Below are 23,409 nucleotides of genomic sequence, written 5' to 3' on the forward strand. Positions count from 1 at the left end.
TTTTTCTCACCTATAAAATTATATTTTAATGAGGCTAAATGAGATAATGCATGAATGGCACTTGGCACACAGTAAGCGCTCAATAAATGTGAGCTGAAACTATTATGTGAATTGCTATTATTTAACATTTTCAGTTAAAGTATCGAAAGTGTTCTATTGTTGAATTCAGAAGTTCCTGAGTAACACTGTATTCCCTTCATCCTGTTACTTACAGACAAATTTTAAGGATTAGAAAGAAATCAAGTGCAGTAGGAGGATACTGGGCAGCTCTGTGACCCAAAGAATCCATGAAACCCTTGTGTTAGTTAGCTTTCTTACTTCCACAATGGAATGTTATTAACACCCACAGTACCAGTCACAGAGAGCTGCTGCAGGAACCAAATGCAATAAAGTATGCAAAAGTGGATAAATGGAAGTTCAATTAACCTAATCCATCCTCACTTTCTCTTCCATGGTACAAACAGGAGAAACCTACAGCCAAAATTGAGATACACTGAAGATCACCACGGCTGGCAGCCTTGCCCAGCTTATGTATAAAGGCACAGCTTTTACCTAACAGGAAGCAGTTAGTGCAGCCCACCAAGTGCTTCTATGGTGGGAATCACCCGAGGCCAAAAATCCTGATACTGCACCCTATAAACATTAAGTGAGAATCTTTATAAGTATGCTCCAGGAATCAGTACTCCTTAAAGTTACGCAGGTTATTCGAACACGCAGCCACTACTCTAACCGAAGGACATACTATGCACAATCCTTACCTAATTCCATCAGGTGTGCAAGTTTCCTAACCAAATAGCCTGGGCCATATTACACAGACTTCTTCACCATCCATAAGCTGAAGCAATTGGGGAGAAGTTACTAAGTTACTGAGAAGTTACTAAGTCACTAAGAAACCAAAGCACATCTACTCACCAAATAAACTGCTTGAATGGCCTCCTTTTGATATAGGTTTCAGTTCATTTAATCCCCAGGCATAACCTTTATAATTATTCCAAGCATGTTTCATCATCTGAGAAATAAAATAAAAACAGGATTATAATTTGAATGGAGATGTTTTTCCTACAAAATAGGTAATATATGGAAGAGCAAAGGCTGAAACATTAAAATTCATTAGTTAAAAGGATGACTAAGTAAAAGGGTTATGATTATATAAACCAGAACACACATGCTCATATAAACATGCTCATACACATACACACTACCCTTTTATGTTTACAAATGGAAAGTTTTCTTTTTGAGTTCGTTTAATCCTATTTAATACGAATACCATTTTCAAAAGTCAGTTCCCAACAACAGGAATTTAGCTTATCTTAAAAGTATGAACCATGTCTACATTTATCTAGTTCATTTTCATAACAGATTAATTCTGCAAAGACTATCTTTAAAATTCGTATTTTTGCACAAAGTTCTTCTTACTTTGTTGACCTCACAGCTTACAGATAAATATTCAGGTTATCCCTTTAAATCACTTTGATGTTTCTTGACCAAGACTATATGGAAAAGTATTTTAAAATATTTACAAGAAATAAAAAATAAAACTGTGATCATGCCTAGATTTTGGAAAAACTTGTTTATTTTAACATGATCAATCTTTAATTGGATACATATGTGTGTATATGTATGTAACTGAAGATTGATCCAGTATATTCCTAATTGAGGGTCCATGCACCAATAATGGTTTTAAAAGCCAAACCCCTCTGCCATAAATTAGTTGTATAAATTTTTTTCAACGACTCAAAGAACACATAATTATTTTTGTACACATATTTTTTAAAAGGGTTGGGATGCTTCAACTGTCTAGAACTTATTCATGCCACTACCCCCAATTTATTATCAACAGTAATCAAAATATGGACATAATTGGAAAATGTTCCAATCTGGCTCCATATTTCAGAGTATCTTAAAGCATCACATAAAGTTATAGATATTATTTATGGGCCATTTACCACTCAAAATCTTCATTGAGATTAGTATCATTTTATTAATAACAAAGTTTACATACGTTCCTGAACAAAACAATCAGCATCTTTAACCTATTTGTAAATTACCTTCCTAACTCACCACTATTATTACCAACAGTTACCAAGAATCAGTATTATCTGCTGAGTACTCTGCTATATACTGTGACTTTAGTATTGTAACAAATTCCTGCTATAACCCTATGAAATATGTTTTATTACCATTGTTAGGGAAATGAAGAAACTGAAGCTTGGAAGTTAAAAAAAAAACTTTAGTCAAAGTCATCACATTTTCCCATAGACAAGGTGCCAGGGTTCATCTCCAAGCTGACCTGACTCCAAAGCCCACGGCATTAACCAACACATTGCATCACCTTCCTTTAACGAGTCAGCAACAAAATCTTCCTTTACTGAATCAGATTATTGATCTTCCAACAATCAAAAGAATGTGTATATGGTAGTATTTTCAGGATTTTTTTCTTATAAATTAATTTTATTGAGAAGTAAAATAGATTTGAGGCTCACATGACTTGATTTATAATCCCTACAACGCCACTGATTAGTCACAAACTTAAGGATGAGTCATAGCTTTTGTGATTCTTATCTGAAAATTTGGGATAATTTCTTACAGGATGTATCTAAGGAATACATGAGCATGGTGTGTGTTTTTGCACCTTGCATATTGCTTGACAGATGGCAGGTAATCACATGTTTATTAAATTTTAAATCTACATTAAAACTAATTAAATTCACATCACAGAAAAATAGAAACCAATGAGCCTCTGAAAGACTAGGTATATAAAAAAATCTACAGAACACCTAGAGATTATATTTGAGTTTTATTTGGTTTTCCCATTAAATGTACTACATTTAGTAAATTCTTCATTCTTGTAAATTTCCAAAGATACTTTATAAATTAAAAAACTTTTGGAATATACTGAATATCAAAACAGAAAAAAAAAGTTATGATGATTTGTTTCAGCTTTGTCAAAAATGATCATTTATACAATGTACCACTAGCAGAGGATCTCCTAAAGTAACCTCTGTAGCATATATTAACTTTTCCTATTTTATTCCCTCAAGGGAAAAGCTGACACTAATTGGTTAGTTTCCTACATTTCAAAAGTTGCTGACATATTTCTCAAAATGGGTTCCTGATCCCATGGGATTTCTATGAGTTACAGTTAGAAAAGAAGAAAATGATGTGGTCAAAATGCCCTGAATGAAGCATTGGGAGGGGTTTATCCAGCAATTGTAAAGAGGAACAGTCATATTGTTAACCAATTCCACCAGGTGATCACCTCTGGACATGATTTAGCGCATTAAAGTTAACTGTAAGACATTGTGTGCGTGTGTGTGTATGCATGCATAGACTAACTATGAGCTTCAATTTAAAAGTCACAAATAAAATCAACTTGTTAACTTAGATTTACGACTTACACAAATATTAGAAAACATCAAAAGGCTACCAGCTTTTAATTTTGTAGTATTAAGGCATTACCCGGCTGAGTGGCGATGGGGATGAAGTAATTTAAGTTCTCTAGACCCAGTTCTCATGAGCTGACAGGACAAGGAAGTCACTTCTAAAATTTAACTACTAACAAGGATAGAATTGATCCCCCCTCTTCACAGGCTCCTTAGGTTTCTTTTGTAGTCTTTCATCAACTTAATTAGTGTTCTACAGCCTGACATTCCCTGTAGAAGTAAAATGGGTCCAAATTTCAAATGCAGTAGTGAAACCCTCACAAAAAAAGGTAAACCGAAAGCAAGCCAAAGATGTTTTTTTCCTGAATACGTCTATTTGCTCCGGTGAAAGGTACGGCTGACACACTGTGTGAAAGGAAAGAAAGGACCCAAAATTTCATAATTGCAACCCATTATTTTAACCCAGAAAATATTAAATTGGGTATAAGGCATTAAAGAAATAGTATTACTTCCCCTTGACTCCATGCTTATAAGAAAAGATTCTTTGATTTGTACTTTCTTCTCAATTGGCATCGGGGCTGATTAATTAGGCCAGGTCATTTATTGAGTATCTGCCACACTATGAAAAGTTAAGATTCTAAAGGATTGAAAGGGAAGTATATAGGACTGTGTCTCACTTATAATCTCATTGATAATGTATGGAAACATAAGATACTGCCTGCTTACATACTCACTAAATGTTTATGAAATAGAAGACTAAGAAAACTAATTGAATGTTGTATATAACTCTATTGTTGTTTCTAACAATTTAAGTTTAATGTCCTGATCTAATCAAGCACACTGAAGAAATACGTTGGAATTTCCCTAGTATGCACAGATTTCATATCCTGCATATTTATTGCTAGAACTACTCTTAGCAAATACTTCTATTTGCTAAAGTTTTAAACATATAATCTTTAAATTTTCATACTGGACACATTAAAAGTATTTGAAAATTACATGATTTTGCCAGACAGATCTTAGGAAAACTTTGGGCTTTCATTGCCCTATTTCATTGAAGCCTACAAGTCCAAGTCCCACTTACGGCCTCCTTCTATGGGATCTTACATAAAATTTCCATAGTTTATAGGATGTGATGCCGGCCCAGCTGAATGAACCAGGGCCTGGAGCCCAATTCAAAGGCAGAGAGCTGTGAGCCAGCCATGAGCCTCCAAGGCGAGGCGCCCTGGTGTGCAATTCTCACTAATGCATTGGGCGAGACAACCCAACCATCCACTCTACCTAGGGAAGTGTAACTGGCAGACATTCAGAGAGAACCTAGAGGCCAGAGAGCGACATAGAAACAGAGAAGTACAAACACACAGGAGAAAGGGCCATGAAGCAGTAGAAGCCATGAGAAAAAAGAGGAGAAAGGAAGGAGAAAAATGTTAAGAGGCGGCTGAGGCAGAGATGATGTTGCCACTTGGATGGTTCTCCAGTGGAACTGTGTTAGGCCTGTACAGCTGCTATAGAACGATCAACAATGCTGCTGAGTCCTGAATGTTGATGAATCATCTTCCCTTTTCCTCTTTGCCTGCTGAGACTGTTTGCTTACTTCTCCATGTGTACTTTTAGAAAAGTTTCTCATTTACTGAGGAGTAATGGTAAGAGCGGATCACAGGCAAACACATCTGAGAAACTGGGTTCATATCTGAGCTCTGCCATCGTCAGTGTGACTCTAAGTGAGGCAATTAATCTCTCTGAGCCCACTTTCTGCATGTGAATAAAAACACCTCATTGGTTGTGGTGATGATTACATAAAACAATGCATGTAAAGAGCTTAGCACGTTGCCCGACACACAGTAAGTGCTCAATGCATTTTAGGCATTATAGTTACTTTTATTAAAAACTTAAGAATGTCTGCGATCTTTGCAATCTAAAAGAGCTTCATAATTTTTCCTAGTATAACACATAAATACAAGGGACAAATATATGTGAAACCAGGCAAATCTATATCATACACAAGCTCTTTATCAATATATACATTTAAAAAATACACAGAACTATTTGGTATCCAAAAGATGGAGGAAGAAAGGCAGAGTAGAAGGGTCCACTCCAGGGGTAAGGCAATGTGGGGTGATCTTTAGTTCTGGAAGTTCATACACTGGCTTTCATACCTTAGTTGTGCCAAGGTACTACTGTGTAGGGGGTGTTTGTTCAAGGGATTTGAGGTTGATCTGGGAAAAAGACAGGACCACAGAGGCAGTTAACACACAACAAGCTTTAATGAGTAGTGCTTTGTACAGGGTTGCATGCGAGCGCATCCAGAGGCATACGGTGAGCAGGTCGCCATGCAGAAGGGGAGGAGGGCGAAGGAACTTCCAAGGGAGAGATGCATTAGAATGAGGGCTTAGGACTAAGTGATGTCACTTCACAGCATGGTGGAGTATCTCTATGTCAGAGAACTTTGAAGGGCAGTAGCAGCTCAGTGTCTTAAAACCACAAACCTCTATCTTATCAATGGCCAACAGATGCTAGGTAAGGTTTCACAGAATGTGTAAGGCAGGCTCTAAATAGCTAAAAATCTGCTTGTTTGGGCTATTTTAAAAATAATTCGATGTATAAAAATTAGTTTGGTGTTGGTGGGCTCTTGAGTTAATGAGTCTCAGCCTGCAGTGAGGAAATAACCTAGAGACCAACAGACAGAGGCCATCTTTGGCTCATTTATGTAACAGTCTGCTGTTTGTCACGAAAGGGAAGAAGCTCTGTGGTCCAGTGATAATCATGTCCCTGCTGTTCCTCGGGACACAAGGGGCTGTGCCTGGTTTAGGCAAGCTCTGAGGTGGAAGAGCACTCTAACTCACTGATTGTTAAACCTGAAAGTGATGTGCCATTTCTCTTAAAACTACACTTAGCATTGATGCTTTGAAAAACAGTGACTTTAAAAGCCTGACAGCAATTTCCATCAAACTTTGCTTAAAATTACTTGGCTGTCATATAAAAGTAACTTCTAGAACTTTCAGATAATATATTTTTAGGGTCACTGAATCAACCTTATTTCTTTCAATCTTTGGTGGAACTGGAAAACAGAAGGGAGGGACATAGATAAAAAGCAACTTGGAGGAAATTAATTCACAATTTCTCTAAACCTTCACTTATCCATTGGAAGAGAATTTCTCCATGGATGAACAAAAGACAGCAATCTAACCACCCCTTCCTCTGCTTATCTAATGCTATCCCCACCACTGACATTTCCTTATGAGAATGAAGATCTGGAGGGCCAGAAGGACCACTGGGCAGCAAAAGCCCAGATACTGAGGCAGGTCACAGGCACATGGCAGAGCAGGTCACAGTGGATAAGCCTGAAGCTGGCTGCCTCAGGGTCCGCCCTTCTACCCCTTAGTTCTCTCATCTTTAAAAAAGAATAACCCATTTTAACAAATGCACCAGTGTGGGCTGAGGTGCTGAAATTGGGAGGTTGTGCCTGTGTGGGGACAGGGGGTATATGGGAACTCTCTATACTTTCTGCTCAATTTTGCTATGAGCCTAAAACTGCTCAGAAAATAAAGCTTATTAAAAAAATAAATATTATCTCCCTTACAGCACAGTGAGGAGATCAGGTGTGACAGGGCACCTGACTAGAAGACACTCAGTGAACCTGGCTGACCTTTATCCATGCACGCCACCTCCTCAGAGTCCTCCTAGGCTTCAGGTGGTTAAACAGAGATAAGGGAGAACTTAGGAAGGAAGTTCTCCTTCCTTTGATGCTTTGAACTTTAGCTGAACTCAGAGTGGGCAGAGCAATTCCGGGATAGGAAAGAAAAGAGGCCAATGTCACCAAGAGGTGACAGTGCAGAGCCTGATGTGACTCCGCCTTCACAAAGACTGCCTGCCTGGAGTCTACCACAATTACATCTGAAAGTATTTAGCATCCTCTCATGTAACAGGTATCAAGATGCCACCCAAGACAGTCTTAGGAATGATCCTTGTCCTCACATGATTCTTCAGTGAGTGAGGGCCACCTCCAGTCACCTTCTAGCTGTCATCACCCAGTATGTGAAAAAAAAAAAAAAAAGCCCTCTAGCCATAATAGTTTCCAATTTTACTCCATATCAAATTCAAACACTCATTCACATGCTATTTCAAATGCTGAAATAAATGTATCCCCTCTCTCTGTCCCAAAGGCTGCTAAGGTGTTCTATTTTCAAGATTTTTTACCTCAACGTTACAATGATAATTACTACTTAGTACCTACAGTTGCGAGGATGAGAATTATAAATGGGAATAAAGCAGTATTGCCAGATTTAGGAAATGGAAATATTACACAGAACCCGCTTACACACACACACATACACACACACACACACACACACACACACACACACGTTGTTTATCTGAAATTCAAATTTAACTGAAAGTGCTATATTTCACCTGGCAACCCTAGGACAAAGGGATAGGATACATTCAGTCCCTGGTTCTGAGTCCACCGTCTGCTCTCTGGTTTGTGCCCCTGCTCTGCGGTGGGCTCAAAAAAGGGGTCAGAACATTTGAAGGGCCAGAGAGGAACAGAACCACCAGGTCTACGGCAACTAGAAGTGAATAAATGAGAGTCAAGCCCCCGACTAAAGCTATTAAAAAAAAAAAAAATACTACACCGGCTAAGGGTTGAAAAAAAAAATCTGTGAGCCACAGTTAGTCCACAGCCCAGCAGTTTGCACTGCAACCCCTACTTTACAGGCACACGTCTAGAACTAACCACTCTGTTTTTAGGTCTGTGGGCATGCGGCTTCCCACCAGCCCTGGTTCCCATAGCTCAGTGAGGAGCTTCTATTTCACTTTTAGCATAGGCTGCCCTTCAGAGCCAGGTTCCTGGACTGCTCTGGTAGCACCATATGTGCTTTCTCTTTGCCACAAATTAGCAAGTCTTTGAGATCTGAGGTATATAAAGCATTATGTGTAACCTTCTTAATTCTTTCACTGGATGAGTAGTACTTTCACATTTTAGAAAGTATTATTTTGTTCTACAAATGAAACTGTAGGAGCTGTCGTCATCATGGGTTATGGAGTCCGAGGCTGTAAAGGAGGAAGTGAATTAACTTCGTCAAACAGCTACTACATTGCACTGTGAAGGGAATTCGATATAATTTAACACATCCAATCCTTACGACACCCTCTCTGGGGTATTATTATCCCTGTTTTACAGATGAAGCTAAGGCCCAAGGTAGTGTACAGAAGAGCAAGGCTGGGAACTCTCTCATTCTGATTTTCTCCACTATACACTGAACAGAGCCCTCACTTTTTGCTGCTTGCAAACCTCAGACAGTCATCTGAGGCCCCTGAGCCCTCCTGCTGCTCCACGCACAGAGGGCAGCCCTCACTGGGGTCTAAGCAGCTGTGGCCAGGTGTGGCACCAAATGACACACCGAATCAGGCTTGGGAGCTGGCTCAACTGAAGACCCTCACAGTACCACCTTTCCTTGCCTGCCCTACATCCTTCACCTCTCCCAGCCTTCCTCCTCCTCCACTTTGGCTCTCGATTCCAGCTCTGTACCTAACTTTTCTCCTCCTGCTCCGTATGCTACTTGGGCAGACAAGATGGTGTTGCCCTACCCGACCTGACCTGTAACTAGATTTATGGAAAACCATGGATTCCTCTCCTCATGCCAAGCTGCTGTCTACAGATCTGATATTTTCTGAGGTATACTACCACCACGGGAGCTAATGTAGACCAGCTTCTCTTTCCTCTTTCTATATTACTCGACTTTTCTGGTTGCTATGTGTGCAATTCGTTTGTTGCCAGGTACTCAAGGTTGCCTCTTATCCACTGAGTGGGGAATATATATATATAGGGATGGGGATTTTCTTCAGATTGAGGTGTCCTGAATTCTCCTACAGCCAATTTTAATGTACTTCTAAGTTGGCAAGAGATATATAAAGAAACAGTAATTATTTAATGCTATTGCATGAATTCTAATGTGCCACTGAGCATTAATTCCCCAGTGAAATGAAAGCGTGGTTAGCAACAGCAATTTCTTCAGAAAAAGAGTCAGAATGCCTGATAAAGCCTGTTTTAAAAAATGAGAATTCTAGTAATCACTACTTGTAGAGGACAGATTGTTCTGTTTCTAAGAAGTATCTTGTTCTCCTAAGGAAAAGCCAGTGTTTCTAGCTCTAGCTCAAAAAATTGGATCATATGCATTTAATGGTTCTCTTTTTTTATGGCCAAATTTTGACATTATTTTATAAAACTCATGCTGTTACCAAATGGAAGAGGGTACAGGTGAAAAAAAAAGAAAAAAGAAATACTTGACCAAAATGTAAGTCCATTTCTCTAAAACATTCTAAGGGATAATAATTTAGCAACTCAAAAGTTAGAGGTCAGAAAAGGGCTTATTCATATGTGAATATCCAGTCCATTCCTTTTTGGAAAGAAGCACTATTGCTGAGAACACTTCCCTTACATAGAATAGTTTGGCATCAGCTAAGGGTCTACCATTTGCAGTTATTTCCTCATCGGAAATATCTGTCTTGTGGTTAATGACTATGGTCTCCAGGCAGAAGCTGTCATTGAGTTCAGAAGTTGTCACTTTGCGTTTAAAGGTTTAGCCTCAGGGTTTTTGGTCTGTTTATTTGGCTGATTTTTAATTAACACAGAAACTCTGAATTCATTAGATTAGCCTTGCTAAGACCTCTGTGGTCAATGTAAGGCCAGCAAGTGACCCCTTGCAGGCCTGTGGTGACAGGTGATCTTCCTCACTTGGTTCCCAGGCCAAGATCTTATAGGGCTTTCCCAACACGGGAAGCATCAGCAACTATAGATCTTTAGTGATTAAGAGAAAAAGGTATTCGTTTTGTGTGTGTGTGCTTTGAGATGGAGTTTCACTCTGGTCGCCCAGGCTGGAATGCAGTGGCGCGATCTTGGCTCACTGCAATCTCCCCCTCCTGGGTTCAAGCGATTCTCCTGCCTCAGCCTACTGAGTAGCTGGAATTACAGGTGTCTGGCTAATTTTTGTATTTTTAGTAGAGAAGCGGTTTCACCATGTTAGCCAGGCTGGTCTCAACCTCCTGAGCTCAGGTGATCTGCCCGCTTTCGCCTCCCAAAGTGCTGGGATTACAGGAGTGAGCCACCGTGCCCAGCCAAAACAGGTATTCTTTGCTGGGATATCACAGATGCTCCCTTAATATCCTAAAGAGAGCTAAAAAAGTATTCCATAGAAAACAAATACTGTTTTCATGTAGTGTCTAATCTCAAAAGGTTTTTTTCAATACTTGTAATAAAAAGGTAAGCCCAAACATTCTAACTCACACATTTATCATTCTACAACTTCAAATTTTCACTACATTTTAATTTTTGCAGTAGTGACAAAATGCTTTTACAAATTGAAATATGCTATCTTTAAAAGATTTGTTTACAGATTAGTCAACCTTACAAAGACTAAACTTTTTTTTTCCTTTAGATTCCTTTTTTAAACTTTACAAATACTATGAGGCTATCACTAGTATTACTAGTAGTTAATAAAGTTACTAATTATTTAGTGATCGATAAAAATGAATTAGCTTGAATTTCATTAAAATGAGCAAAGTCAGATATAGTTACCTTTTTAAATTACATTCTTTTCTTCTTCTTCTTCTTTTTTTTTTTTTTTTGGAAAAAAGCTATTCCCAGAGAGTCAAGCCCCATTCTTCAGTTGTCAAGAGGAGAACTGCAGGGCACAAGTATTTCTCCTTTTTCCTTTCTTTTGTGTGTGTATGTTTTCTAAAACAGACTTTTTTTTAAAACAGAAGTTTTAGATGCACAGCAAAACTGAGTGGAAAGTACAAAGTTCCCATATATCCTCTGTCCCCCAAAGGCACAGCCTCCTCACTATCAACATTATGCACCAGAATCGTGCATTTATTACAACTGATGGACCTACACTGACACATCATTAGTACCCAAAGTCCATGACTTACACTAAGGCTCACTCTTAGTGTTGTATATTTCAGTGGTTTTGACAATGTATAATGGCATGTATTTACCACCATAGTATAATACAGAGTATTTTCACTGCCATGAAAATCCTCTATGTTACCTATTCACCCCTAACTCTCCCCAATCCCCAGTAATTTACTATCTGCATAGTTTTGTTTCATCCAAAATATCATATAATTGGAATCATAAAATATGTAGCCTTACATTGTAGCCATGTTACTTCTTTCACTTAGTAACATGCATTTAAGGTACCTCCATGCCCTTTTATTGCTTGATTGCTCATTTCTTTCTAGTGTTGAATAGTATTTCTTTTCAGTGCTGAATAATACTCCATTGTCTGGATATAGTGCAGTTTAATTATCCATTTACCTACTGAGGAACATCTTGGTTGCTTCCAAGTTTTGGCAATTATGAATAAAGCTGTTAAAGAAGAGAGTTGCACAGTATAAGCATTTCCTTTTCAAATTAAGGCCAGAAATCACTATTTTCTTAATTAAAGGATTATGAATTGTAATTCTCTAAGTTGTTATTATTTGAAGGTAGAATTCATAAAAAATAGATTGGCCATAAAATGCCACATATTATAGGAAAATTTGTTTTTCCTAAAAACAAAACAAAACAAAACCTTCTGAAGTAACTGTCCTTAAAACTGTCCATTATTAATAAGTGGAATATCCATTGTCATCTAGAATCCATGATCTTGTAAATTCTGAAAGTAATCCTTTCATACTGCTGATAACAGTTTTACAAATTATTATCTGGGCGTAACAATAATAAAAATGTATAAAAGGATTTTACTTATGAAATGTAATACTAGCAGAAATGCTGGTTCCTAAGGATAATCTTGTAGTAGCAACTAGTGATTCTACAAGACTTAAAATCCATAATTGGTATGTCCCAAAAAGGTATTTTCTTATCATCATCCTTATCATAGAAATAGCATTTATTGAACATTTACACATCAGGAAGTATGTAAAGCATTTCTCCGCTCATCCCTTACAACAACTCTGCAAGGAAGGTAGTCTCACCAGTGAGAGTTCCACTGCACAGATGAAGAAATCAAGAGGTTAAGTAATTTTCCCAACATCAGATCTTAGCGATGGAGGTTGGCTATGAACTCACACTGAGTCTGAAGCCTAAGATATATTACCTTGTACAGTGTCCTGAGCCAAATGTGTGACCCATGCAATCTGGGGGAAACTTGCCTTCCAAATAAAGTGTTACTCATGTGCTGTTGATATACATCTTTGCATGTTTCTGTTACCTATCTCATTATTCTGGAAAAATTTACATTATGTTTAGGAGTGAGGCTTTCAGAAACATGACATGCAAAACCAACTTCCCATATTTCTTTTTTTGAAAACCTTGCAGATGCAGGGAAAGCATTAAATGTACTGCTATGTTAAGAAAGTGAACATATGAATATCTCTTACTTCTGGTACCCTGTAGGGAAAAAGTTACCTGACATATACTGAAACAGAACTTTGCTTTACATACATTTTAATAGCTAAAGTTCCTTGCTTTGAAAGATTTATGTTCATCTCTACTTGGGCATCCTACACGGTTCTTTCATCACCATGAGTCTTGGTTTCATCGAGGACTGTATTTCATCACCAAAAGAACACTCGAATAATTTCATTTTATGTTACTGAAAAGACACACATTGCTCAATACACTAGCTTGAATGTCAGTAATACTCTAAACATTGCCCCTAAATGGCAGTATCAGATTTCTTATTAAATACATGCAGAGAAAAAGTACTGAGATACAGATTATTTTTCAAAGCTCTCTTCTATGGTTTCATCTAGACTTCTGTGTTACTAAGATTTCACTAAAAATGGCAAATAATTATTTTAGACTATATGTGATACAGTACCATCTTTAAGGCAAGCACTAACATCTGATATGCCTGTATCATTACCACCCTAAAATCATATTTTCTATGGACTGAAGATCATCTGAGGTATTTTGTAAGTGATGGCAAATATTTCCTGGGCCTGCAAACGCATTACTTTAACACTTCTGGTAGGGTTTTAAAATCTGATAGAACTTGATTTTTTTTTCCAAAATGGTTAAAAAAAAAAAATCATCATCATCATCATCATTCATTCTATTGTTGATGGATGGCAAGTGGCCAGCAATAAATATATGCCCGATTCGGCAACCTGTTAAAATAGACTGCATTACTTAATATGAGCTTTGAATGCAATGACTTCCAATTTTCTTCAGCTATTTTATGGCTTAAAAATCGGGCAAAGACCTCCATAAATTTAAGAAGTAAAAGGAATGTCAAGTTTGTCAGCAGAGGTGAAATTGTTTTATTATTCCAAAAGATTACACAAAGCTGCAAAACAATAAAAATATGAGTATCTATTAGACCTACTGCAGATAATATAGACATATTTACCCCACGACCAAACCTCTTTTTCCTCTGCTTCTTGCTGAAACTGACAACTGTAAAAGCCTAATGTTCTTTCTCAGACTCTTCACAGCTAGAAGTGGCTACTGGTCAAAGTTCCAGCCAATGGGACATTTGTCAAGGTCAATGGGTATCTTTGCTTTCCCTCTTCCTTCTGCCTTGAACAAAGGTGTGGCACGTGCACATATGCTGTCGCAGTGGTTTTTCTGCCAGGAGAACTGCGGTGGTATCTTTTTTTTTTTTTTTTTTAAGAGACAGAGTCTTGCTGTGTTCCCCAGGGTGGAGTGCAGTGGCACAATCTTGGCTTACTGCAACCTCCGTCTCCTGGGTTCAAGCGATTCTCCTGCTTCAGCCTCCCAAGTAGCTGGGACTACAGTTGCTTGCCATCACGCCTGGCTAATTTTTTGTATTTTTAGTAGAGACGAGGTTTCACTCTGTTGGCCAGGCTGGTCTCAAACTCCTTACCTCGTGATCCACCCGCCTTGGCCTCCCAAAGTGCTGGGATTACAGGCATGAGCCACTGTGCCCAGCCAGTATCTTCTCTTAAGGAGGGGTCAGCCAGTTATGTTTAAAGTTCAAACTAAAGTTTGAACTACCACCAATCACTAAGGCATTTAGCATTTAAGTAGTTATCCTTTGGTTGTTTGTTTAAAACTAGAGTGATCAGCTCAAAACTGGGCTATGTACATTGTTCGACTTTGAGTAAACTGAAGTTTTTCTCTGCAGTATTTTTCATATTATTTGGTAGCTGAAACTTCTCTAAAAGTTTGACAGTGACAATTGTGTAATAATAAATAGTATGATTTACCAAAAAAATTACAGTAGCCAAGTCCTCTGATTAAGTTTTAAGGACTAATGTGGGCTTGGGGGAAGGCACAAATGGTTAAAAACAAAAAAACAGAGGTATGTGGTCGGGGTTCTGGGATTCACTCAGAAAATAGCAACATCATAGAATAATTTGAGGAGTTTTTCTCCACCTTGTTTGAAAAAAGTAAAGTATGTGATCAAAATTAAATAAATTATTCAAGTAAATATTGTTATCAAAGAAGGTTATATTATATACTGTGGTATAAACTTCAAATATTAAAGTATCTTCTGTAATACAATTTATTCATAGTGCTAGTAAAAACTGAATTACCCCAATAATTACATATCATTACCCCAATAATTACATATCATTAAACAGCTTTAGTTTTGTTAAAAGGGGCTCTTGTTAAAATATATTTTATAATAGTATTTGTATTAAATACTATGCTTCTAGTCAGTAAAACTGATAATACTATTTGAAATGTTTAATTTTTACCTAATTTTACAGGGTAACATAGCTGAATTACAATTTTTCTTTCTCAAATGTAAAATTTCTGATCCTCAAATATATATACACGAAAGAATACAACTTTCTCCTCAAAGTTTTACTGTAACTACATGAAATCTTATTTAAAATAGGTCAGTATACTTGTGATCTTCTACTATCGATTTCCATATAAACTGACTCTCACACTGTTTTCTTTTCAATGTTGGAACAATATTAGAATTCCACATCCTTCATTTCAGGAAACAAGACTGTTGTTCCAAACAGAGAAGTATGACCTTCTACTGTTGACAGAAAATACCTTCCCAGTACTGAATATAAAATGCTGTCCTTGGCTTAGGACTCTCTAACTTGATTTAAAATATCCTTGTTTAAAATGCTCCTCCAAACCAGAAGGATACTTTACCTTCTACAGGACGCTCTGTCAGGATTTATGAAGGATCTGTCCCTCTTGCCTGCTTCCTTGGTCCTGTCTCAGAAGGTCACCCTCCCAACAACTAACTACTCACCTTTGAATTTTACTGACAAAGAACCAAGGTCGTGAAATCTAGTGGATTGAATACATGGCCTGCATTTTTTTTTTTTTTTTTTTTTTTTGAGACAAGATCTTGCTCTGTCTCCCAGGCTGGAGTACAGTGGCATGATCTCAGCTCACCACAGCCTCAACCTCCTGGGCTCAAGTGATTCTTCTGCCTCAGTCTCCCTAGTAGGTGGGACTACAGGCACGTACCACCATGCCTCGCTAATTTTTAGTAGAGACGGGATTTTGCCATGTTGGCCAGGCTGGTCTTGAACGCCTAACCTCCAGGGATCTGCCCACCTCAGTCTCCCAAAGTGCTGGGATTACAGGCATGAGCCACCACCCCTGACCCTGCAAATGTTTACTTTGAGCAATGGTAAAAATGTTCCAGGGGCCGCAGCCCTCCCTAACAGTGGCCCACTCCTGTAGAACTCACAGAGAAGGAAGCAGATCACACCTTCCTCAGCCAGGCAGAAAGCAAATTCCCCAAGAGATTCAGTGGGGCAGCAGGGTGGAAGCTGTCCTAGTACTGGACTCTCCAGACCAAAAGCCATTCCAGTGTTCCTTTGTGCCAGGCAGAACCATTCATTCCTTCCACAATCATCTTGAGCACCTACAGCTACATGGCCTACACTGCATTCAATTCCTGTCCACGAGGAGCTCACTGGTGTACAGCTGTATATCTGTGATGATCTTGTCCACATTACGAAGTGTTGTCATTCTGGTTCCATTTCGGCTTTTTTCCTTCTCCCAGGCTTGACTCTCTGGGTACTGGGCCCTGCTCAGCTTAGACTAATCACTACTATGATATGCCTTGCCAGTATTCTTTGGAATCCAGACTCAGATCTCAATTCTGTTCTCAGAACTAATGGTAACCATCTTTTGTAAAGGACTTGTCTTCCTAGGATGATCTCAAGTCTTTGGGACCCTCTACTCACTGGTCCAGACTACCACAATAAAATGTCACTATGTACACCGAAACGAGGCAAGAAACACGGTCCTGTGTGTGCTATTTGCTACTCAGCCAGGACTGCTTACAGAAATTCTATAATATATGTAGACACTGATTCACTGTAATCTAAGTCTCTCTTCCCCAGATCAACTAATTATTGATGAAAACACTTAAGTATTTCCCCATATTTCACTGATAAAGCTGTTGAGTTTTTTCCAAAAATGTCTTCAGCATAAGGCTCTGAATTAGGAAGTAGCAAACCAAGGTTTGGGTAACAATCATTTCAAAGTAGAAGGAAGGCTTTAACTAGTTTTCAACTGCTATGTAGCTGGGTCTTTGATGTGGTGCTCAAGCAGGCAACTGAGCCCACAGCAAGGTGGTGGCTGACAGAAGAGGTTCTCTGTTCTAATACCCTGACATCACAGGACACTGGCTGGACTTTGCCCAAACCCTTGAAAGATGCCAATTATATTTAAGGCTCATCTCTCTCAATCACAAAGTCTGTGAAGAAGTAGTTATCACTGTTACACCACTTTAGAGAGTGTCAGAAAAACAAACTAGTCAAACTGAACAAAAGATCGCATTATAAAATGTAGTTCTGCTGTAAACTGCTTTTCCCAGGTTCTAGCCCTAATTAAAAAATATGGCAGATATGACCTGAATCAAAAAGGTTTTGTTTCTTCCTTTTAAATAAGGAGTCAGGGTATTTCTCTTTATGCCTATAGATTCAAAGTTGTAATACAATGATCCAAAAAGGATAAAGTGGTTACCATCCTCGCTGCAATTAACACCTTCCTTTTGTCATAATGATGTAAGCCACAAATTTGTTAAATACCATGAGAGAAATGTATTTCTAATATGATCACAATCTCATATATTTTTACCAATACTTAGCAACTGTATCATGTAATCAATGATCAAGTATTTTTAGCACTTAGTTGATGCCTAACATGTCAGTATTCTGCTTAATCTTAATGATGAACTGCAGGTTATTTTTGTTTGTGTCTTGTGATTCTCAGTTTCTCCAAGTAGGTTAACAGAGTGGAAGGTATGGGAATGTGCCCAGGTTCTTTCCTACAAGACCCAGGATGTCAGTCTAATCAGCTTCTGCACTCTGTGGTCATGCAAGTGTTGATGATTAAGTGACCTATCATCAAAAGGACAAATTCTGTAACCACGAAAATGAATAGAGTCTCAGATAGTCCTACAGAATCTTGTACAGACAAATCAAACAGCTGAAATTGATAGGAGAGGTGGTGGAGAAATAAGTAGTTGAAGAATACCCTAAATTCTAAATTATTCAATATTCCTAGGGGATGAGAAGGAGTGAAGAGAGCAAACACGTAAGCCTTGTATCATATTCAGAAATAAAAATAACAGTGGCAAAAACATTGGGGACCTTGCAAAATTTACCACTACTACAATATAGGTAAATTCCACATAAAGCAACTGTAAAGCATATTTATCTTAACTCTCACTGTATTCTAACATACACAGTAACAGCAAGTTTTCAAATCCAAGTACAGCTGACCCTTGAACAACATGGGTTTGAACTTGGGAGTCTGCTTACACTTGGATTTTCTTCCACCTCTGCCTGAGGCAGCATGAACACCTCTCCTCTTCCTCCTTCTCAGCCTACTCAACACGAAGACAACAAGGAATGAAGACCTTTATGATGATTCACTTCCACCTGATGAATAAATATATTTTCTCATGATTTTCAAAATAACATTTTCTTTTCTATAGCTTACTTTGTCATAACAATACAGTATATCATACACATAACATACAAAATACATGTTAACTGACTGTTTATGTTTAGTGAGTAAGGCTTCCAGTCAGCAGTAGGCTATTGGTAGTTAAGTTTGAGGGGGGGGGGAACTGAAAGTCATACGCAGGTTTTCAACTGCATGAGCGGTTGGCGCCCCAATCCCTGCATTGTTCAAGGGTCACCTGTAATTTCATTCCTTATCATCTCCAGAAGAACCTCACTGGAAAATTAGAAAATGAGAACTCCCATTCAATGATTCACAAGACCAGAGTATTTCTTACCCTTAATTATATATTCTAGAAGTTAAGCACACTCTTTTCCTGTGATACCTGTTTTTATAATCACCAGAACAATTATTTTCTACTTTTCACTTTACTGTAGAACTCAGAGCCAGCCCTATGGCTGTCAGTCATGAATTTCCTCACTGTTAAAAGTCACTCATGATACATGAATATTTTATTTGTAAATGAAGTTGTTACTAAAAACATAAAAGCCCCAACAGGGGCTTTTAATCTTGACACTACTGACATTCGGGATGGATAACTCTGTGTTTGGGGGTTGGGGAGGGCAGCCCTGTGCATTTTTGGACTCAGAGTGGTATCCCTGGCCTGTACATACTAGATGTCTGTATTTCACCCTGTCAGATGCAACAACCCTTATCTCCAGACACTGGCAAATGTACCCTAGGGAGCAAAACAGCCTTAGTTGAGAACCAATGGTTAAAGCACATTGTTCAATTAGAATAATAATCCCAGGACTCACACAGCACTATGTACTAGTTACAATTCCAGGCACTTTACATATATCAACACATTTAATTTAATCCTCAATAATAACTCCACAAAGTTAGGCCTATATTTACCTTCATTTAACAGGTGACAAAACTGAAGTACAGGGAGGTTAAGTAACTTGCCCAAGGTCACTGGACACATGAAAGAGAGAGAAATCAAAATCAGGGAGTTTGGCTCTAGAGTTTTTGCTCCTAACTTTTACACTATACCTGCTAAGATGCAGGGTGAATAAACAAAAATTAGAATTATTTTTCATTCAAGATTTTCAGTCGTCTGGCCAGACATGGTGGCTCACAGCTGTAATCCCAGCACTTTGGGAGGCCGAGGTGGGCGGATCACTTGAGGTCAGATGTTTGAGACCAGCCTGGCTAACATGGTGAAGCCCCATCTCTAGTAAAAATACAAAAATTAGCCAGGTGTGGTGGCATGCATTTGTAATCACAGCTACTCAGGAGGCGGAGGCAGGAGAATCACTTGAATCCAGGAGGCGGTTACAGTGAGTTGAGATTGCACCACTGCACTCCAACCTGGGTGACAGAGCAAGACTCTGTCTCCGGGGGTGGGGGTGTGTGAATTTTCAGTAGTCTTACAACACTGGGTACTTTAAGTACCCCTATTGAGCCCAGAATACGAACAATAATGGAATGGAAATAAGATAGCTTGTCAAAGGCTTCAACAAACGTCCTAAGCAAAAAATGGAATATTCTTCCTATTTATCAGTACTCCTTACATGTGGATCTGGCATGTTTGCTTGCCTTCTCTGTTTATTTGCATGTACTAAAAGTTGCTATACAAAGGAACTACTGTACAACTACCAACCGAGCTTCTTTTGATTTGCATTACTCCTACCAGCAACCTGAGGCACAAAATATCTCTTGGGTAACAGTTTATGTTTGTTGAACATAAATCACAGCAAAGTCAGAGACCCAGCTGAAGAGGACTCCATGTGATGTTGCTGGTTTGAAAAAGGAGGGAGTGTTCAGTTCTTGCTTTGGCAACTTGTATGAACACTGGAACAACACAGAAAAGATGAGCATGGCCCCTCGGCAAGGATCATGTGCAAATTTATGAAGCACTCCATATTTTTTTTTCCTTTTTGAGACAGGGTCTCGCTCTGTTGCTCAGGCTGGAGTGCAGTGGCTCGATCTTGGCTCACTGCAATCTCCGCCTCCCAGGTTCAGGTGATTCTCCTGCCTCAGCCTCCCAAGGAGCTGGATGACAGGTGTGCACCACCATGTCTGGCAAATTTTTGTAATTTTTAATAGAGATGGGGTTTCGCCATGTTGGCTGGGCTACATTCCATATTTTTAAAATGGTAGTACAACATGGTGACTATAGCTAAGAACACTGTATTGTACACTTGAAAACTGCTAAGAAAGTACATTTTAAGTGCTCCTGCCAAAAGAAATGGTAAGAATGTGAGGTAACAGATATGGTGATTAGCTGAATTTAGCCATTCCACAATGGATACATATTTCAAAATGTGTATACCATAAATATATACAATTTTTATTTGTCTAAATGAATGAATGAATGAAAAGAAAAAGGAGGGAGCAAAGTGATGAAGAAAGCAGGTGGCCTTCAGAAACTGAGAGTCCCCTGGCTGACAGCAAGGAAATGGGGACCTTAGTCCCACAGTTGGCAAGGAACCGAATTTTGCCAACAACCTGACTGAGCTTGTAAAACAGATTCTCCCCTGAGCCAGATAAGAGCCTGGGCCAGCTGACAGCTCATTTTTGGCCTTATGAGACTCAGTGCAGAGAAACCAAACAAGCCCGCTCTGACTCTGACCTACAGAACTGTAAGATATTAATTCAGATTGTTTTAAGTCACTCTGTTTGTGATGGCTTGTCACAGGAATGAAAGAAAACACACCACACAACATGCCCAAGGAAGAACAGTAAGTCACCCACTGCCATACCACGAATTACCAAGTGGCAGACAGGGATTCAGAAACCTGGTATTCAAACCCCAAAACTATTTCCTTAAGTAATCAATATCTACATAGGTTTCCTAGCATGCAAATAGTTTTGCATCCATTCACCTGCTGGCTCCTCACATCCAGGAAAGGCAGGCATCATCATCACTCTCACAGATAAGAGATAAAGCTCAAATGCATTGTATACCTTCATAGGGTTGGATTGTTAATAAGCAGCAAAGCCACAAGCTCTTTCATCTCAGTGCCTTCGTGTGTGCTGCAAAGATAGTACATAGGTTAAAACAAAGTGAGCCATAAAAACAGAGAAAAATAATTTTCTGCTGTTCAGGGGATAAGAACAGGCAAGAATTTATGGAATGAAGAAGATTTAAATTGGGTCTTGATAGTCAGAATTTCAAAAGAAGACTTGATTGTTTTGTAAATTTGGAATCAAATTCTGGATTTGATGTGTGCAGGTATGCGTTTTAACTGGTCACCATTAAAGGGTTCACACTTCATTGCATAATGAAGCAGCAATGTGAGAGGCTGTGAAACGGTTACTATCTCAGGGAGAGTAAGTTTTGTTCATGAACTGATATTTTGCAGGCATGTTTGTATCACAGTTAAAGGAACAACATAAAATGCTAAAGCTGGGAAACTGTCATTTCAGTAAGGTAAAACCTTCCATAATGAATATATAGCAGAACCCTGGACAACTTGCCTCTGACAAGTAGGCCCACAACAGAGAAATCTCCAATAAGGTAAACACAGCAAAGCAGATGTCTAGATGCATCAGAGATGCCAGAAAACCTCTGCGCAGCCAGGCAATCCTCTCCTTCCTGTCACTTAGGAGGCTCTCTGCCATGCCTACATTTCACTAAAAATCAATACTCCACCCCCTGGCCATAGATGATTAGACACTTAACTAAAGCTGGGTCAGATTCTCCACTCTGGGAATTTGGAATTGAGCCTCTGAGGTGCTTATTATAAAGTCTATTAGTGTTTAAACTTATTGGCCATGTAAACTTGAGGACTGATTCATAAGACAGCCTGTCTGCAGAGGAAAGAATAAAGCAGGTATGACTGGAGGAAAGAATAAAGCAGGTATGACTGAAGATAAAAGACTAGGTATCCCAGAATAAGAAATGAGGAATAGCGGTCTTGGTTCCCGGGACCTTCACATTTGTAATTCCAGGCTCTGTGAGGTCTTCACCTAAATCCATGAGAGATCCCTTTTTGTAATAAATATCCCCTCCACCCACCAATCCCAAATTGAGTGGATTTACATTCTTACTAACAAATGATCTCTTGTATCAGATTCTCAAAAAAGTACTTGAGAACTTGTGTCTTCCTTGATAGGTCAATCTACTTGTCTGCCTTGTCCAAATATGGCAGAGTGGTTGAATCCCACTAAGGAAAAATCAAACTAGTGAGTAGAGGGGGCCAGCTGCCGGCTGTGACTGTGTGCTCAGCAGTGCCCAGCAAGTATTCTGTTTCTTTACTCAGCCTTCTCATTGCCCCCTGTCGTCCTGCAGCTACCACCCCAACTCTCTGGCCTCATTCACAGTGACCTTCTTGAAAGAACTGTCTGTGCCCTCCCTTAGCTCCACCAATACTGTGCCCTTCCAATACAGGTGCCACCCTGAATACTGCACTGAATTGGCCCCAGTAAGGGTCATCTTCTACCCACTTCTTACCAAATCCACAGAACAATTCTTAGTTCTTATCTTGACTCTCAGCAGCATTTGACACTGCTGAGACTCACTCCTTCAAATACTGAATATCTAAAAATGCTCGAGTGCCACACTCTGCCAGTTTTCTTTCTGCATCTCTCTGATTGCTCTTTCTCTGTCACTGCTTACTCTGCACATCCTGTAAATGTTGATGTTCTTTGCGCTTCTAGGCCCTTGACTCTTTTTACAGCACACATCATCCCTAAGGGATCTTATTTATTTCCATAGTTTGATGGCCTCAAGATGGGCATCTCTAGCCTAGACCTCTCTTTGCAGTGCTTGTTGTATACATCTAATTGCTCACAAGAGACCTCCACTTGGACATCTTCCTCCTCCAATGCCACATATCCTAAACCACATCCATTACCCCTCTCCACTCCTCTCTTTTTCCTGACGATTCTAACCATCAGAAAACCCGTGACCCAATCAGGAACCCAAGAACCTCTTTATCTCCATTTCCTCTCTCACTCTCCATTTTTAAGTGCTCACAAAGTTCTATAAATTCCGTTTTTAAGTATCTCAAGGATCTGTTCACTTTCTTTATCTTCACTACCCCTTTATGCATTTAGGCCATCCTCACTTGTCATCTGGATCATTGCCGAGCCTTCTAACACATGTCCTAGACTCTAGTCTTATCCAAAAATGCAGATTTGATATTA

The 23,409-nt window shown here is 39.0% G+C and overlaps 1 protein-coding gene and 1 non-coding gene across 3 annotated transcripts in view; one reads left to right on the plus strand and one right to left on the minus strand.

Moving 5' to 3' along the window:
* MAN1A1 (mannosidase alpha class 1A member 1) overlaps nucleotides 1–23,409 on the minus strand; it is a 170,756-nt gene that overhangs the window by 127,056 nt on the left and 20,291 nt on the right. For both annotated transcript variants that reach the window (XM_008007209.3, XM_008007210.3), the window contains exon 3: nucleotides 913–1,009. In XM_008007209.3, coding sequence (XP_008005400.1) covers nucleotides 913–1,009 — 97 coding nt within the window. The remainder of the gene's footprint in view (nucleotides 1–912; nucleotides 1,010–23,409) is intronic.
* On the plus strand, nucleotides 20,085–20,186 carry LOC119625431 (U6 spliceosomal RNA). The gene has a single exon (XR_005241634.2). It is a non-coding gene; the product is annotated as a U6 spliceosomal RNA (small nuclear RNA).

This window comes from Chlorocebus sabaeus, chromosome 13 (assembly GCF_047675955.1).
Source record: "Chlorocebus sabaeus isolate Y175 chromosome 13, mChlSab1.0.hap1, whole genome shotgun sequence".
NCBI classification, from domain to species: domain Eukaryota; kingdom Metazoa; phylum Chordata; class Mammalia; order Primates; family Cercopithecidae; genus Chlorocebus; species Chlorocebus sabaeus.